Source organism: Chiloscyllium plagiosum, chromosome 3 (assembly GCF_004010195.1).
Source record: "Chiloscyllium plagiosum isolate BGI_BamShark_2017 chromosome 3, ASM401019v2, whole genome shotgun sequence".
In the NCBI taxonomy this organism is placed as follows: Eukaryota; Metazoa; Chordata; class Chondrichthyes; order Orectolobiformes; family Hemiscylliidae; genus Chiloscyllium; species Chiloscyllium plagiosum.
Window position 1 is genome coordinate 28,329,311 of NC_057712.1, and position 17,593 is coordinate 28,346,903.

A 17,593-nucleotide genomic window follows, 5' to 3' on the forward strand; every position below is an offset into this window, starting at 1 on the left:
AAAATGATAAATTCTGATCTCTGTATGTACATGTTTACATATGTATGGCATGCCCAATTATACAGACCATCAAATTATTTTATGAATAAAGTATATTTTTGAAATAAAAAAAAAGACGTGTACTGCCTTCATGGAGAAGTTTATGAAGAGAAACACCTTTGACCACAAGTCCATCAGGAAGTGGTCGGGAAAAGGAGAGGGCGGATCCTATCGAGCAGTTCCCTGAGCAGACTGTCAAAGCCATTTGGCAGAATGCCTCATCGCCAGAACTTTCCAACAAGCAGCAAGGCATGGCTTGGCTGGTGGTGAGAAGGGCTCTGTCTGTGAGATCCTTTATGCACGCCCGGACTCTCAGCCGCACCGCACGCTGCCCTCGAAGCAGCTGCGGGGGGGACGAGACTGTCACACACCTCCTTCTGGAACGTGCCTGTGCAGAGGAAGTCTGGAGAGGAATGCAGTGGGACTCCGTGCTCTACAGTCTGTTCCCCGGGACGCACACCGAGACGAACATCAACTGTGCCTGGAGGATCATCAACTCGGTGAAGAACGCTCTCTGGGTGGTTCGAAACCTGCTGATCTTCCAGCTGAAGGAGGTGGCCCCGACTGAGTGTTGCAGACTGGCACATTCCATGGTCCAGGACTACGTGTTGAGGGACGCGCTGAAGCTTGGGGCAGCTGCCGCCAAGGCGCGGTGGGGAAAGACCACTGTGTAAAGTCTGCCTGCCTAACGAAGAACAGGGGGCCCATGCAGTCATTTGGGCTCTGCTGACGCCTCAGCTAATTATATGGGCATATGATCAAAAAATGTACAGACCTGTATAAAAATGATAAGTTTTGATCTCTGTATGTAAATGTTTACATACGTATGGCATGACCAATTGTACAGACCATCAAATTATTTATGAATAAAGTATATTTTTGGAAAAAAAAATCCACAAAGACTGCTTTCCCAGGCAGTTTGGTTCCAAGTGGCTCCTACCACACGAGTACCTGTGTGAGAGAGTGACTGTGAGAAAGTGAGTACACAGAATGAATGTGATTATGTGTGACAGAAGATGAAAGATAATGAAAGAGAAATTGAGTGAGTGTGAGAGAATGTGAGTATTAGTGAAATATGGGTAAGTATGTGAGGAAGAGGAGCGGGTGAGGAGCAACGGAGGGGGTGAGGGCACATGCATGTGAGATAGAGAGAATGGGCATATGAGAGAGAGAGTGCATGTGTGCAAGTGAGGGAGAGAATAAATATTTGTGGATGTATGCCAATCAAATGTTCTGGATGGTGGCAATCTTCTGGAGCTGCACTCACCCAGGCAAATAGGGAGTATGCCATCACACCCCTGACTTGTGCCTTGTCGATGGTGGACAGTTGTTGGATTAAGTGTCTGCATGGTTTCCACAATTGGTTCTTAATAGATCCAATTATAGACCAGAATGCCATCATGCTACAGATATGCACACAATGCATCACTGATTCAGGAGAATGTTACAGCTGTACTGAGAGAGGACATCTTGGAGGGTTCATCCAGCAAGACCATACAGCGAGAACTCAGGAATAATAAAAATGCAATGACTGTGATAGAGTTCACGATAGGCCTCCCAATAGCCAGCAGGAGATGTATAGGCAGACAGTGGAAAGATAGACAAACAACGTGGTTGCTGTAGTGGGGGATTTTAACTTCCTTAATATTGACTGGAACTCTCTTGATTCCAGGGACTTAGATGGTGCAGAAATTGTTAGCTGTATCCAGTAGGATTTTTTGAAACAGTATGAAAATAGTTCAAATAGGGAAGGAGCCATATTGGGTAATGAAACTGGCTAGGTATTTGAAGTTTCAGTGTGAAAGCATTTTGGGAACAGTGATCATAATTCCATAAGTTTTGATCTGGTATTAGAGTCATAGAGCCATCCAGCACTTCCTCTGAATTCATTCCACATACAAACCACTCTCTGTGTAAATAAAGTTGCCCCTCATGTCCTTTTAAATCTTTATCTTCTTACCTTAAAGATGTGCCCCCTAATTTTGAACTCCCCCACCCTAGGAAAAAGACCCTTGCTATTCACCTTATCTATGCCCTCATGATTTTATAAACCACAATACGGTCAGCCCTCAACCTCTGAAGCTCCAGTGAAAAAGTCCCAGCCCTATCCTGCTTACCTTTATAATTCAAACCCTCTTCCCTGGTGAATCTTTTCTGAACCCTCTCCAATTTAAAAATATCCTTCCAATAGCAGGGCAGCCAGAACTGTACACAGTATTCCAGAAGCGGTCTCACCGATCTCCTGTACAACCTCAATGTAACATCCCAATTCCTTTACTCAAAGGTCTGGGCAATGAAGATAAATGTGCAAAATATCTTCTTAACCACCCTGTCGACATGTGATGCAAATTTCAAAGAATTATGAACCTGAAACCCTAGGTCTGTCTGTTCTACCATTAAATGTATAAGTCCCACCCTTGTTTGTTTTATCAAGATGCAATACCTCCCATTTGTCCAAATTAAACTTCATCTGCCACTCCTCAGCCCATTGACCCAATTTTTTTCAAGATCTCTTTGTAATCATAGATAACCATCTTCACTGTCCACTTTATCACCAATTTTGGTGTCATCCACAGTCTTACTAACAATGCCTCCTAAATTATCATTCAACAAAAGTGGACACAGTACCTGTCCCTGTGGAACACTGCTGGTCACAGGCCTGCAGTCTGAAAAACAACACTCCAGCACCACCCTCTGTCTCCTACCATCAAGCCAATTTTGTAGCCAATTGGCAAATTTTCACTGAATACCATGTGATCTAACTTTACTAATTACTCGACCATGTGGAACCTTGTCAAAGGTTTTACTAAAATCCATGTAAACAATGTCTACCACTCTGCCCTCATCAATCTTTTTGATTACTTCCTCAAAAAACTCGACGAAGTTTGTGAGACATAATTTCCCTCGCACAAAGCCAAGCTGATTATCCTGAATCAGCCCTCCAAAATGCATGTAACTCGTATCTTTTAGAATTACCTCCAACAACTTACTGACCATCGATGTCAGACTCACAGGCCTATTGTTCCCAGGCTTCTCCTTATAGCATTTCTTAAATAAAGGCACAACATTGTCTATCCTCCAATCCTTTGGCACCTCACCCATGGTTATAGGTGATACAAATATCTCTTCTAGGGGCCCTGCAATTTCTTTGCTACCTTCCCACAACATCCTGGGATGCACTTAGAGTCATTGATATATGCAGCACAGAAACAGATCCTTCAGTCTAACTCATCCATGCTAACGAGATACTCTAAATAAATCTAGTCCCATTTGCCAGCATTTGACCCCTATCTCTCTCAACTCTTCCTATTCATATTCCCATCTAGATGCCTTTTAAATATTGTAATTGTATCAGCGTCCACCACTTCCTCTGGCAGCTCATTCCATACACGCAACACCCTCTGCATGAAAACATGCCCCCTAAGCTCCTTTTTAAATCTTTCTCCTTCATTATAAAGCTATGCCCTCTAGTTCTGGACTCCCCCACCCTGGAGAAACAACCTTATCTATTTACCCTATCCATGATTTTATAAACCTCTATAAGGTTACCCCTCAGCTTCCAATGTTCCAGGGAAATTAGCCCCAGTCTATTCGGCCTGTCCTTTTAGCTCAAACCCTCCAACCCTTGTAACATCCTTGTCAGTGTTTTCTGAACCCTTTCAAGTTTGACAACATCCTTCCCATAGCAGGGAGACCAGAATTGCATGTAGTATTCCAATAGTGACCTAACCAACGTCCTGTGCAGCCGCAACATTTCAACTCCTATACTCAATACACTGACCAATAAAGGCAAGCATACCAACTGCCTTCTTCACTATCCTATCTAACTGCGACTCTACTTTCAAGGAATTATGAACTTTCACTCCAAGGTCTCCTTTTTCACCAACAACCCCCAGGACCTTACCATTGATCAGGTCCTGGAGATTAATCCATCTTTATGTTTTTTAAGACCTCCAGCGCTACTTCTGTATTGTGAACTGTTTTCAAAACATCATTATTTATTTTCCTGAGTTCTATAGCCTCCTTTTCTTTCGCCTTGGTAAAAACTGAGGCAAAATATTCATTTCATATCTCTCCCATCTCCTGAGGTTCAACACATAGATGGCCTCTTTATCTTTAATTTGCCCTATTCTTTCCCTAGATGCTCTTTTGCTCTTAATGTATTTGTAGAGTCTCTTTAGATTATCCTTAACCTTATCTGTCAAGGCTATCTCATATCCCTTTTTTGTCCTTCTGATTTCCCTCTTAAGAATGCTCCATACCCTTCCTTCTCTGCAAGCAATTCATTTGATCCCAGTTGTCTATATCTAATATATGACACTTCCTTATTCTTGACCAGAACCTCAATATCTTTATTCATCCATTATTCCCCACTCTTACTAGCCTTACACTTCACTCTAACACAAACATAATGCCTCTGAACTCTTGTTATCAAACTTTTGATTGCATCCCATTTATCAGTCTACTCCAAACAACTTTTGAAAATTCCAGTCTCATTCCATTAAAATTTTCCTTAATCCAATTAAGAACTTTCCCTTTTATGGAAATCCTACCCTTTTCCATAACAATTTTAAAATTAATAAGATTATTATCCCTAGTCCCAAAGTATTTACCTTCTAACACTTCTGTTGGTTCTGCCCTTAGTTCTGGATAAGGGCAAGACTGACCATAGAGTCATAGGGTCATAGAGGTGTACAGCACAGAAACAGATCCTTCAGTCTAACTTGTCTGTGCCGACCAGATGTCCTAAACTAATCTAGTCCCATTTGCCAGCACTTGGCCCAGATCCCTGTAAACCCTTCTTATTCATATACCTATCCAGATGTCTTTTAAATGTTGCATTTATACCAGACTTCAGCACTTCCTCCGGCAGCTCATTCCATTTACGCACCATCCTCTGCATGAAAACATTGACCCTTAGGTCCCTTTTAAAGTTTTCCCCTCTCACCCTAAACCTATGTCCTCTAGTTCTGAACTTCCCCACCCCAGAGAAAAAACCTTGTCTATTTACCCTATCCATGCCCCTCATGATTTTATAAACCTGTCTAAGGTCTCCCTCAGCCTCCAACGCTCCAGGGAAAACAACCCAGCCTATTCAGCCTCTCCCTATGTCTCAAAGACTCCAACCCTAGCAAAATCCTTCCTCAGGTGAAAATGCTAAATTGAGTGAACATTAATTACAACAGTATTAGGCAGGAGCCGGAGAAATTAGATTGCGGTAAATGTTTGAGGGTAAATCCACATCTGACATGTGGGAGTCCTTTAAAGGCCAATTGGTCAGAATTTAAGACCAGCATGTTCCTGTGAGGATGAAAGTTAAGGATGCCAAGATTTGATAGCCCTGGGTGACAAGATGTTGAAAGTTTAGTCAAAAAAGGAAAGGAAGCATATGTAAGGAAGCAGGAAAGAACTCAAACAAGGAATTAGAAGGGTTTGGGGGGGGGGCATAAAATGTTCTTGGCAAGTAGGATTAAGGAGAATCCCAAGGCATTTTAGATGTGACATTGGAAATAAGAGGGTACTTCCGGAAAGGGTAGATACACTCAAGGACAAAGGAGGAATTTATGTATGGAGCCAGTGGTGAGGTTCTTAATGAGTACTTCACATTGGTATTCACAAAGGAGAAGGACATTAGTGATGGTAAGATTAGAGGGCAGTATTTCAATATTCCAGGGCATGTCAATATTAAGATGGTGGTGATGATGGGTGTCTTGTAAAACATTAAGGCAGGTAAGACCCGAGGACCTGATGGGATCCCAGGATAATGAGGGAGGCAAGAAGTGCAATTGCTGGGGCCTTCAAGATGATCTTTGTGTCCTTTCTAGCCAGAGGAGATGCCCCAGAATACTGCAGAAGAGCAAATATTATTCTGTGGTTTAAGAAGGGTAGCAGATATAATTCAGGAAATTATAGGCCAGTGAGCCTTACACCATTGGTAGGGAAATTGTAGAAGGTTCTTAGAGACAGGATTTACTGGCATTTAGAGAAGAATGGGCCTTTTAAAGATAGTCAGCAGGGTAGAGCGTGTTAATATTGTGACTTACAAGATGCCACAAAGATTGTCGGGCAGGTTGAATGGAGCAGAGAATCTTTTCTTGTCTGTATTGTCCATTTTGTCATGGCATGCTCCAATCAAGTATGGGCTCTTTCTTTCTTATCCTGAAGAATATTGAATGACACTGAAAGCTGTTCTACTTGGATCTATGAAAATGATCCAGTCTGGTAACAAATATTGGATGTACTTGGAGACAGATTCTATTAACAACTGCGCAGCTGGAATTGCAGTTGGCCGTGCAGCTGTCTCGGGGCTGTTTTAATTTACCACATGCTGTAGCTCTTCTCAGCTACTCTTGACACCTAGCTTTGACTTGAATTGACCAGCAATCCAGCTCCTCAAGCACCACCAGTTCCAGTCACCCCTGATTATGTTTAAATTGAATTCCAAAGAAAAATGAAAGGGCCCTCTAATTTGAAAGCAAACTTTTCAGTTTACATTTGATGACCGGGTTACAACTTTATCTTTTCTGAACTAGATAATGTTTAATTCTGAACATTTTACGTGTAGGATACAATGGTGGATTACAAAGCTGTCATGATGTTTGCTAGGATACATCGCCCCCATCTACAGTGTATTGTGTACTACTCAAACGTTTCTTCCATAGTTTACAAGATCAGTTGAATCCATTATAACATCCTGCAGTCTGTGCTTTATTCTTACCTGTCTCCTTTTCTTAATAGAAAACAACTAATTTAACAAGGATTATTATATTCTTTTAGTTCCAAGTTTATGAGGTAAACAGCTAACAGAGCAGTGTTCATAACTAGCTGTGCATCTTGGGATCTTGCTGTTGCCATTCATGTTTTTAATAAAATAACCAAGTATGATTAAATAATACGATTGTTAAGTCACAAATGATTTTGACTAGGTACAGACATAACAGAGAATGAATAGAAGGCTATGTTAATAAGGTAAGATGAACTTAGGTGTGAAGAGGCTTGGGTGGAGCGTAAAGAGTGACATAAGTCTTTTGGTCAGAATGACCTGTTTCATAGCCTCTTTATGATATGCAGTTGGATCAGTGTTTTGTAACAGGTCTTGTGTTTGTGACCTCGCAGCAGTATTTCCCTTAAAGCTTCCCCTGTTTTTAAAAGAAAAGCACAAGGCTTAGGAGGCCCAATGCAGTGTTGTTAAGTTGAACAGGCATAATTGGCAAACTCTAATTGTGATCACTGGTACTCCTACCTCCTCTATATGTCGATGGGCTACTCCACTGTGACCTTGGCAATGCTTTGAAAGGTTGTGTCACCCTCATGAAGTCATAATTGAGCTGCGACAGCTGCAGGTGCAACCTTTAAGGGAGACATTCAGAAGATTAAGATCTGAAGCCTCTGCCAAATGAGTCCTGTCATCATGGTCCCATATTGGCAAAAATTCAAATTAATACCTGGCTGTTCAACGTTCCCATTTGAAGGCCGGTTTGCTGCTCCTTCACAGAGAAATTCCTCTTGCCTGACACTAAGCTTCACCTAAATCATTCCACAACCATGCATCAGTCACAAACTCACCCCATTGACCAAGCAATCTGAGAACTTTCCTGCCACATAAGGTCATTCCATTCCCCTGGTGTGTGAAATTTTGTATGTCTTAATTTTGAATATTGGTGCTTCAGAGATGCTTCCTTGTCTTGACAAGGAGAAGATTATTTTAAGAAAAAAATAGCAAAGTGTGTGATGACATTCTTCATGTGATATGTAATCCAAACTCCCAAAGATAATCTTTAATGCAAGTGAGCTGCCACCTTCCCATATACCTGGAACATACCTTCCCAGGCTGCTTCCTTCAGATTCTGAAAGCTATCTGCTGGACTTTACCTCAATATTGCTGTCTTAAAGGTTACAGACTTGGTGCCTTGAAAGACCATCTGTCCCACATTTATCTAAGTGGTTTCAAAGCTGAGTGGTTACCTTGACCCTTTCAGGTATTGCAACATCCATGGAGTATCCATCTTTCCAGATATGACTGTGGAGATGTAAAAATGCCTTGAGCCCATCATAAAAATATGAAGTGACATCATGAGAAAAAAAATGTGTAGCACAACTGAATTCATGGACAGTTTTGGTGCATTTCTAGTGGTAAATTCACAATTGAGGAAAATGAAAAGTACAATAACTGTGAACACAAATGATGTGAGATCTTGATCAGATGGGCCAATGGGCTGAGAAGTGGCAGATGGAGTTTAATTTAGATAAATATAAGGTGCTGCATTTTGGGAAAGCAAATCTTAACAGGACTTATAAACTTAATGGTAAGGTCCTAGGGAACATTGCTGAACAAAGAGACCTTAGAGTGCAGGTTCATAGCTCCTTGAAAGTGGAGTCACAGGTAGATAGGATAGTGAAGAAGGCATATGGTATGCCTCCCTTTATTGGTCAGAGTATTTGAGTACAGGAGTTAGGAGGTCATGTTGTGGCTGTACAAGACAGTGGTTAGGCCACTGTTGGAATATTGTGTGCAATTCTGGTCTCCTTCCTATCACAAAGATGTTGTGAAATTTGAAAGGGTTCAGAAAAGATTTACCAGGATATTGCCAGAGTTGGAGGATTTGAGCTATAGGGTCAGGTTGAATAGGCTAGGGCTGTTTTCCCTGGAGTGTTGGAGGCTGAGGGGTCACCTATAGATTTCATAAAATCATGAGGGGCAAGGATAGGATAACTAGACAAAGTTTTTTCCTTGGGGTGGGGGAGTCCAGAACTAGAGGGCATAGGTTTAGGGTGAGAGGGGAAAGATATAAAAGGGACCTAAGGGGCAACATTTTCACACAGAGGGTGGTGGTACGTGTAAATGAGCTGCCAGAGGATGTGGTGGAGGCTGGTACAATTGCAACATTTAAGAGGCATTTGGATGGGTATAATAATTAGGAAGGGTTTAGAGGGATATGGGCCGCATGATGCAGGTGGGACTAGATTGGGTTGGGATATCTGGTTAGCATGGACATGTATGACCGAAGGGTCTGTGTCTGTGCTGTACATCTCTATGACTATGACTCTATGTAGATGTAAACAGGCCATTTGTCTCGAACTGTGAACGGAAACTGGGCACAGTTAGTGGGCAGCATGGTGGCATAGTGGTTAGCACTGCTGCCTCACAGTGCCAGAGACCCGGGTTCATTTCCCGCCTCAGGCGACTGACTGTGTGGAGTTTGCACGTTCTCCCCGTGTCTGCGTGGGTTTCCTCCGGGTGCTCCGGTTTCCTCCCACAGTCCAAAGATGTGCAGGTCAGGTGAATTGGCCATGCTAAATTGCCCGTAGTGTTAGGTAAGGGGTAAATGTAGGGGCATGGGTGGGTTGCGCTTTGGCGGGGCGGTGTGGACTTGTTGGGCTGAAGGGCCTGTTTCCACACTGTAAGTAATCTAATCTAATCTAATCTAATCCAGTTTGCAAATTTCCACCCTGACATGTTGTTTTTAAATTTGGGGAACCATGTGTCTCAGCAAACAAAATTGATTTTGCATTAATTTTTTTTTCTCTGTCAAAGGAATCTGTATAGTTTGTAATTGAATAATATCTCAGTTGATCAGATATTCAGCAGGTCGTGTGTTGAGGTGTGATCCAGAGCCACGAGTAATCATAGTTTCATTTGAATAATTGGGCTGTGGGATAATTGAATGAATATTCTTGAGATTTTCATGAATATCTTTGAGGATTTTCCTTTCTGATGAAATTTTCCTTTAGTGGTTAATTACTTTTTCAGGTTCCATAATGGTATAGCACCATGGAAGCAGCTGTTTTAATGGGTTAAGCAAACTCTTCTTAATTATTTCTCCAATATACTGTTGTAAAACAATGGGTTCTTTACCTGTATCTGATGTGTCGCATTGTGCATTATTCTGTTCTCATAATGGAGCCAGGTACAATTTAACATGTCGAGGTATGATCACAGGCACAGCCTTTGGTTAATTACAGATTATTTATTGTTGGTGAGGGAAGTTTTATAGCTTGTACTTCTTTGTTTCCAATTCAGAAGAATTTAACATGAATGTCAGATTTGCTTTTATTCTTTTTAAGGCAAAACAATACTTTGGCTTATTTAAGCATGACATCTGAAATAGCTCTTCTAAAATCTAACAGTCAGCTGATAGGCTTAAGAATCTTATTGACATAATATTGATATTGCATATATTTACTGATATTATATATTCTGTGTTTTAACTATATTGAAACAATGGAAGAAATTTATTTATATCACTGTGTTTACAGGCTTTTGATGTTTGTAAGTGCAATTTTGAAGTTTGAACCACATGTACAACTTGAATTCAATCCTGAATAGCTTTGTTCTGGATGTGTATTACCATAAAATATTTAGTCAATTACTGTGATTAAAGCTACACGATGCAGTGTGCTAGCTGTTCTGTACTTTGGCCGTTCAGTCTGAGTGACAGATATTGCAGTAAATAAACACATTATATCTCTTAGAAATTGAAGAAAATGTGGGGAATGAAATTTATTCAGCATTGACAGCATAACTGTTGATGTGTTCATCGATAATAAAAAAATTACCGTGTGATCAGAATGGGAATCCCTTTATTTATGTCAACTGTAGCACTTAAAAAAAAATATTTTGTTTCAGAATTGCTTTACCTTACTCCTTTTGGTTTTAAAAGAGTATTTGTCTTCTCTTTTTTCTTTTTAAGGTCTAGATTATCACTTGAGACTTCCTTATCCAGACACAGTCCTTGTGCTAAAAGGGTTTGTCAGTATGCTGAAGAAGAAGTTCCTGAATACACAGTGCCTCCATTTCGGAGCAGGTATATCAATAATATAATGTTAATGCTATTATAAGCAGCCTACAGACATTGTTTTCATATGATGTGGCTGATAGGCCATTTGTTCCTGGCAGCAGAGTGGAAATGGTCAAGAGGTCTAATCTTCTGGATTTTCGCTTAACAGAAGTGCAGGGGGTGAAATTGTAGGATCTGATCATTCACCCGATCCCCTATGTACCAAAGACTCTTTTAAAGGAGCAACGTTGCACAAGATCTGCACTTTATTGTATAAGCTTAAGCTCAGTTGATAGTTAACTGAATCAGAGAATGCATAACACTCATCAGACTGCATGTCTGCACCTACAAAAGAGAGAGAAAGAGAGAGAGAGAATCTAGATGCAGATTCCTTCTGAAATAGGAAAATTTTGTTTATTTTGAAACTAGTAATTATTTAATATTCAATAAAATTTTGACTTAAAATATATTCTAAAAGATCTTGATTTATGGGATTCATTATTTCAGCTATCTAGATGTTTAGAAGTCACTTACAGGTACAGAAAGTCCCAATGCTCACATTGAAATGGAGAAGGAGAGACTCCTTGGCAGCATGGCATCCACAAACTCAGAAATGGGTACTTTTATTAGTGACCCAACATGAATTCTCTGCTATTTTCAAGTCATTGTCATTTTAGATCAGACAATGCCCAGAGTTACAATTATAATCGGCTCAGAGTGAGTTATAAAAAGTTCCCAAGTGGTGGAGTGTGTGCCAATTGTTAAAAAACCAATCAACGTTTGGATACCATTGGGAAAAACATAGCTCACGTGGGAACAGACAGTATAAGAAACAATGATAGCCTGTTTGCAGTCTCACAGCAGTCTTGGACTGAAACCTCTAGTATAGTGATATGTAATGTCATTTTGATGTTTTGCTTATCAACAAATGTAATTATGGAAAGGCTGCATTCAAATGAAATGCAGATAGATAATGAAAGCTTTTGAAAAGTTTCTGTCTGTGTTTTCTGATTGACAGAGAGGGTGAAGAGGAAGAAGTCAAGCCTAAACCAAGAGTATTTCTATATGGTACAAAACTACGGGAGATGGAGGCTGAGATTTCTAAACTCAAAAGGTCTGCACATGAGCAAGCAGACATGCTAGCTCTGAAGAGGATGGTAAGTGATCAGCTTGACTAGTCTACTGTCAGCCTCCATTCACAAATTGTAGCATATTTCCTGGGATGATTAAATTAAGTGTTTTTAATGGATTCTGTTTGTACAGGAAGAAGAAAGGTTAGCTGTGCAGAGACATATCCGTGAGGATTCCATATGCCGTGCTCCTGAATTTCTTGTCCGGTTAAGATCCCATACAGTTTGGGAGAACTCCTTTGTAAAATTGTTCTGCACTGTTCAGGGTTTTCCAACCCCGTTAGTCAGATGGTAAGTCATGTTGACCTTGCTTACTGAAAGAGTGTCCGTCACTGTGCCTGGTAAAGAATGCATTTTCTTGATTTACTCATTATTTGGATTTGGAGTTACGGTGACCTAATTTTGTTTGCTCCAAGACAATTCTAGAAGCAGCTTTTAAAATGAAAGTGAAACCATATTTTTACAATATGTGCACACTCTAACCAGCTGGCTAGGTAATTACAGAGGAAACTCAATTATCCGAAGGACGTGGGCGGGCAATATTTCGTTCAGTTAATCGAATGCTGAATAATCAATGCCGGATAACATAGTTAGCTATGCATTGGGACCTTGCAATCTTGTTCGGATGATCCAAAGTTCGATTAAGCGAATGCTGGAAAAACGAAGTTCCTCTGAATAAGCTAAAATAAAATCCAAATCACTGACTACTTTAAGAAAAAATATTACAATTTGTTTAATCAAATCGGTGCATGTATGGAATGAGCTGCCAGAGGAAGTGGTGGAGGCTAGTACAATTGCAACATTTAAAAGGCATCTGGATGGGTATATGAATGGGAAGGGTTTGGAGGGATATGGGCCAATGCTGGGAAATGGACTAGAAAAGGTGGGATATCTGGTTGGCATAGAGGAGTTGGACCGAAGGGTCTATTCCTGTGCTGTACATCTCTATTACTCTAAATCAGAAGACGATGCCTAAAACACATAATCTCCAACAAGACTAGCTAAAAGCCAGTTCTTGGCCACAGTTCTCTCAAGTCAATCTGCTACCTGCATACTTGGGGTAGATTGGATCCTTCAAAGCACGGTGCAGTATGGTGGCTCAGTGGTTAGCACTGTTGCCTCACAGTGCCAGGGACCCGGGTTTGATTCCAGCCTCGCGTTCTGTCTGTGTGGAGTTTGCACATTCTCCCTGTGTCTGCATGGGTTTCCTCTGGGCACTCCAGTTTCCTCCCACAGTCTAAGGATGTGCATGTTAGGTAAATTGGCCATGCTAAATTGCCCTTAGTGTTCAGGAAGTGTGTATGCTAGGTGCATTAATCAGGGGAAAATGTAGGGCAATAGCGTATAGGAATGGGTCTGGGTGGGATACTGTTCGGAGGATCAGTGTGGACTTGTTGGGTGAAATGGCCTATTTCCACACTATGAAAGCAGATGGACCCTGGTTACATTAGTGATGGATCTCAAAGGCCTTCTGCAGAAGTTCATTATAGGGTCTGAAATCCCACTGGAAATGCTCAATAATAGTCTATTGTCTGCATTTAACGTGAGCCAGGTTCTGTTTTTTCATCCAACCTGAATTCACTGACCTACGTTGGTTACCAGTCTAACATCCTTGTGTTTGAATTTCTTCATGAGATACGCCTTCTCCAATGCCTTCTCTGTAACCAATATGGCCTCTTGTACATTCCCCCATTTCAATCCTGCAACTTTGGCACTTCTGATTTCAGTATTTCAGATGTCAAGTTCTGAAATTCTCTCTCCCCCTTTAATTCTTCCTTCAAGTATGATATTCCTTGAAACATAACACTTTGCCAAGTATTTTTCATCCTTTGGCTTTGTGTTAATGAGGTCCTGGGACATGTTATTAATTAAAAATGTTGTGTAAATTCATGTGGTTGCTATTTGGTGTTTCAAATATTTTATTGGCAGTCACTTGCAATACATTGCAGATAGCAGTCATTTTCCTGACACCATTAACATTGCTACATTGAAGAGGCTGATTATGAAGTTTAAAAATATTATATCCAAGCCTTTCAGCTTTCTTAAATTGATTTGTTCCAAGCAAACAAGCCATCTGCCACCACCATATCTAACACCAGTGATCAGAACTGAGGCTCATAAACCCTGCAATCTCTCTCACAATGTTCATAATAATGCAATATGTATTCATGTTTAATTAAGCATTGAGCTAAGGCTTCATTCCAGTTGGTGAAGTTCATGTATGAATGCTTAAAGCACTCGAACAACATTCCATGGCATGCTATTTTTAACAGGCATTCGGCATCGTTTAAGATAATCAGGTTAACACCTGCCCAAAATAGCACAAACAGGAATGTAGCATCAAAGCATTAGTCCTTCATAAGGGAACTTTATCGTCAGAATTACACCCCTATAAACTATTTGTACAAAATAAGATACTGAGGGAAAAGGTGCAAGGTGATGTCTTCATGACACTTCTCCAATTACTGGTAAACAGCAGCTAATGTCTCTCCATGCATCTACCTTCTGACCAATTTATATGATTCTTTAACCATTGTGAGAGAGGCAATAGACTGAAAATATATTATAGGGTCTTGTTTAGTAATAGTTTGCCAAGAGGTATTACAGGGTACATAGATGGCTGGTAGAGTATGTGGCTTGGTTTCCTTGTGAGGAAATTAAATCTTCCTTTAGTAGTTTTATGATATGGTCTACACCCTTTAATGGAATTTAACCCTTGCGACTCAGTGTCGAAAGTCCTTATTCATTACAAGTCTGTTTGTTTTTTTCTACTGTACCAACTGCATGAAGAATTGCAATGAAGTTTGAGCTGCCTCATCAACATCTCAAAATTAGCATGTCTCTCTAATTGTAACGTGGATTATGAATGTTTTACATTTTTAGGTGTCAGTTTGACACCGATGAAGGACTGTTGCCTTGGAGTTAGAAAATGGAACTGATGCTCCACTCCAAACCTTGGACATATAAAGTTAACGATCACACAACACCAGGTTATAGTCCAACAGGTTTAATTGGAAACACACTAGCTTTTGGAGCGCTGCTCCTTCATTGGGTGATAGAGGAGCGGCGCTCCGAAAGCTAGTGCGTTTCCAATTAAACCTGTTGGACTATAACCTGGTGTTGTGTAATCTTTAACTTTGTACACCCCAGTCCAACACCGGCATCTCCAAATCTTGAACATATAAGCCTGGGAATGCCTGGTGCCCTGCTTTGTTGGCATGATTGGTGGAATAGGGACCTCCCTTAGTGCCACTATCCAATATTCTGGACATGGGCGATCTCTTGCCAAACTGGCACAAGTTGTTGGCTGATGCCAGTGTCCATCAGTGGTGTATCCTGACCAAAAGCAGTTGACACTCCTAAGGCAGAGAACAATCCCACAATGGTACAAATGACCTGATGAGATAATTTAAAAAGAGACTCTTCAGGTCCCATTGAAGCTACATTGACTAGAGAAGGTAATCCTGGAGGAATTCATTACTCTAATGTAATAAATTATTGGATCACTGTGAAGATTTCATGGAGGCCTGAGCGAGATCTTTTCCAGAAAATGGATTTTCCAGGAAAGGTTGGAAGCTTTCCAAACGCTGATGCATGACCCAAGCCCCCAAACTGCAGTTTCAAAACCCAGGTCAAGATGTCACAGAATCTTGGCAGAGTCAGGATTGACCTAGTTTTGCCATCCTCCTGAGCCCTAAGCACAATTGACCTTTGTACCTTTTCAGATATTTCTGAGCCAAAATCTAGGGGTGTAAAATGATAAACAATTAAATGGTTCATTGGTAAATGTTTGTTGCTTTTCATATATTGCAATTAACATTTAAAACTGAGTAGAATAATGCTGCAGAAAAGTGAGTTTTCTTATGGAAAGGTGTTGGAAATGTTTGAGATGTTTCTACAGTTGTTCCTGTAGATTTACCCATTGCGGTTTTTCATTTTTGGTGTGTATAATTTAAATTTTTGGTGTTTATTTTTAAGTATCACACCTGTTGACTTTTAGATAGTTGACTGATATTTTAATGGTTTAAACAGGCACATTTTAAACAACATTTTATATCCCTGCCATAATCCCAAGTGATGCTTTAGTGCAATAGAAAAGAAGTGCCACCTTGTCACAAATAATGCCTTCCAGATGAAACCCCATTTCAAGAGGAGAATGTCAGAGGGTTCACCAGCTGACCAGAATGACATTCCATCCTCAACTATTAACACAGATGAATTAATTAGAACAAAGAACATAGAACTGTATGCAAAGGAACGGGCCCTTCGGCCCGGTGGCCCAGTGGTTAGCACTGCTGCCTCACAGCGCCAGAGACCCGGGTTCATTTCCCGCCTCAGGCGACTGACTGTGTGGAGTTTGCACATTCTCCCCGTGTCTGCGTGGGTTTCCTCCGGGTGCTCCGGTTTCCTCCCACAGTCCAAAGATGTGCAGGTCAGGTGAATTGGCCATACTAAATTGCTCGTAGTGTTAGGTAAGGGTAGGTGAATGTAGGGGTCTGGGGGGGTTGCGCTTCGGCGGGTCGGTGTGGACTTGTTGGGCTGAAGGGCCTGTTTCCACACTGTAATGTAATGTAATGTAATCTAATCTAATAATGTTGGGCCAAACATGATGCCAAATTAAACTAATCCTTTCTGCCTGCCCTTGGTCCATATCTCTCTACTCCTTGCATATTCATGAGCTTATCTAAAAGTCCCCTAAACGCTCCTATATATCTGCCTCTACCACCATCCCTACTAGCACCTTCCAGACTCCTACTACTCTCTATGTAGAAAAACTTGGCCCTCACATCTCCTTTGAACTTTCCGCCTCTTATCTTAAATGCATGCCCCCTGGTATTAGATGTTTCACGTCTGGGAAAAAAGACTCTGACCGTCAACCTTATCTATGCATCTCATAATTTTATAATTCGGAGATGCCGGTGTTGGACTGGGGTGTACAAAGTTAAAAATCACACAACACCAGGTTATAGTCCAACAGGTTTAATTGGAAGCACACTAGCTTTCGGAGTGAAGCTCCTTCATCAGGTGAATGTCCAATCACCTGATGAAGGAGCATCGCTCCGAAAGCTAGTGTGCTTCCAATTAAACCTGTTGGACTATAACCTGGTGTTGTGTGATTTTTAACTTCATAATTTTATAGACATATATAATTGCTGTTTGTGGGGTTTTCATGCTTACCTCTGCCTAACAACATGGATGATGTGGTGACTGGCTGCTCAACTGAAGTGATAGGCAGAGATTCGTTTATTATAACAGGTTTTTTGAAGGTTTTCAGGAATATGATCCAAAAATGAGTATAATTATTTTTGTGGAGTATAAAGGAGCATGTTTACTCCTTCTGGCCTATAAACTAGATTTGGCCTTTGGTGCATTTTCTACTGCCTATTATCAACATAATCTCCATCCAAAAACCTGAGTGACAGAGCAAGACTATAGTGTCTGGAGTATAGTGTCTCTTGGAAACATTGCAAAAGAATCTGCATGAAATGAATTATTTTGTGGTGTATCCGCCAGAGGCAAAATAATTACTTGTTTTTTCAAAAAATGTGCTCTCTTCACAATTACTAGATACATTTTTCTTTTGAAAGCAAAAATGGTTGTGAACTCCAGTTGAAAATTAATTAGTCTACTGTAACACAACACACA

The 17,593-nt window shown here is 40.7% G+C and overlaps 1 protein-coding gene across 5 annotated transcripts in view; it reads left to right on the top strand.

Annotated features, from left to right (window-relative positions):
- The window catches only part of myom2b (myomesin 2b), a 145,875-nt gene that overhangs the window by 10,684 nt on the left and 117,598 nt on the right, over positions 1–17,593 (top strand). For all 5 annotated transcript variants that reach the window (XM_043679203.1, XM_043679214.1, XM_043679173.1 and 2 more), the window contains exons 3-5: positions 10,731–10,844; positions 11,836–11,974; positions 12,081–12,238. In XM_043679203.1, coding sequence (XP_043535138.1) covers positions 10,731–10,844; positions 11,836–11,974; positions 12,081–12,238 — 411 coding nt within the window. The remainder of the gene's footprint in view (positions 1–10,730; positions 10,845–11,835; positions 11,975–12,080; positions 12,239–17,593) is intronic.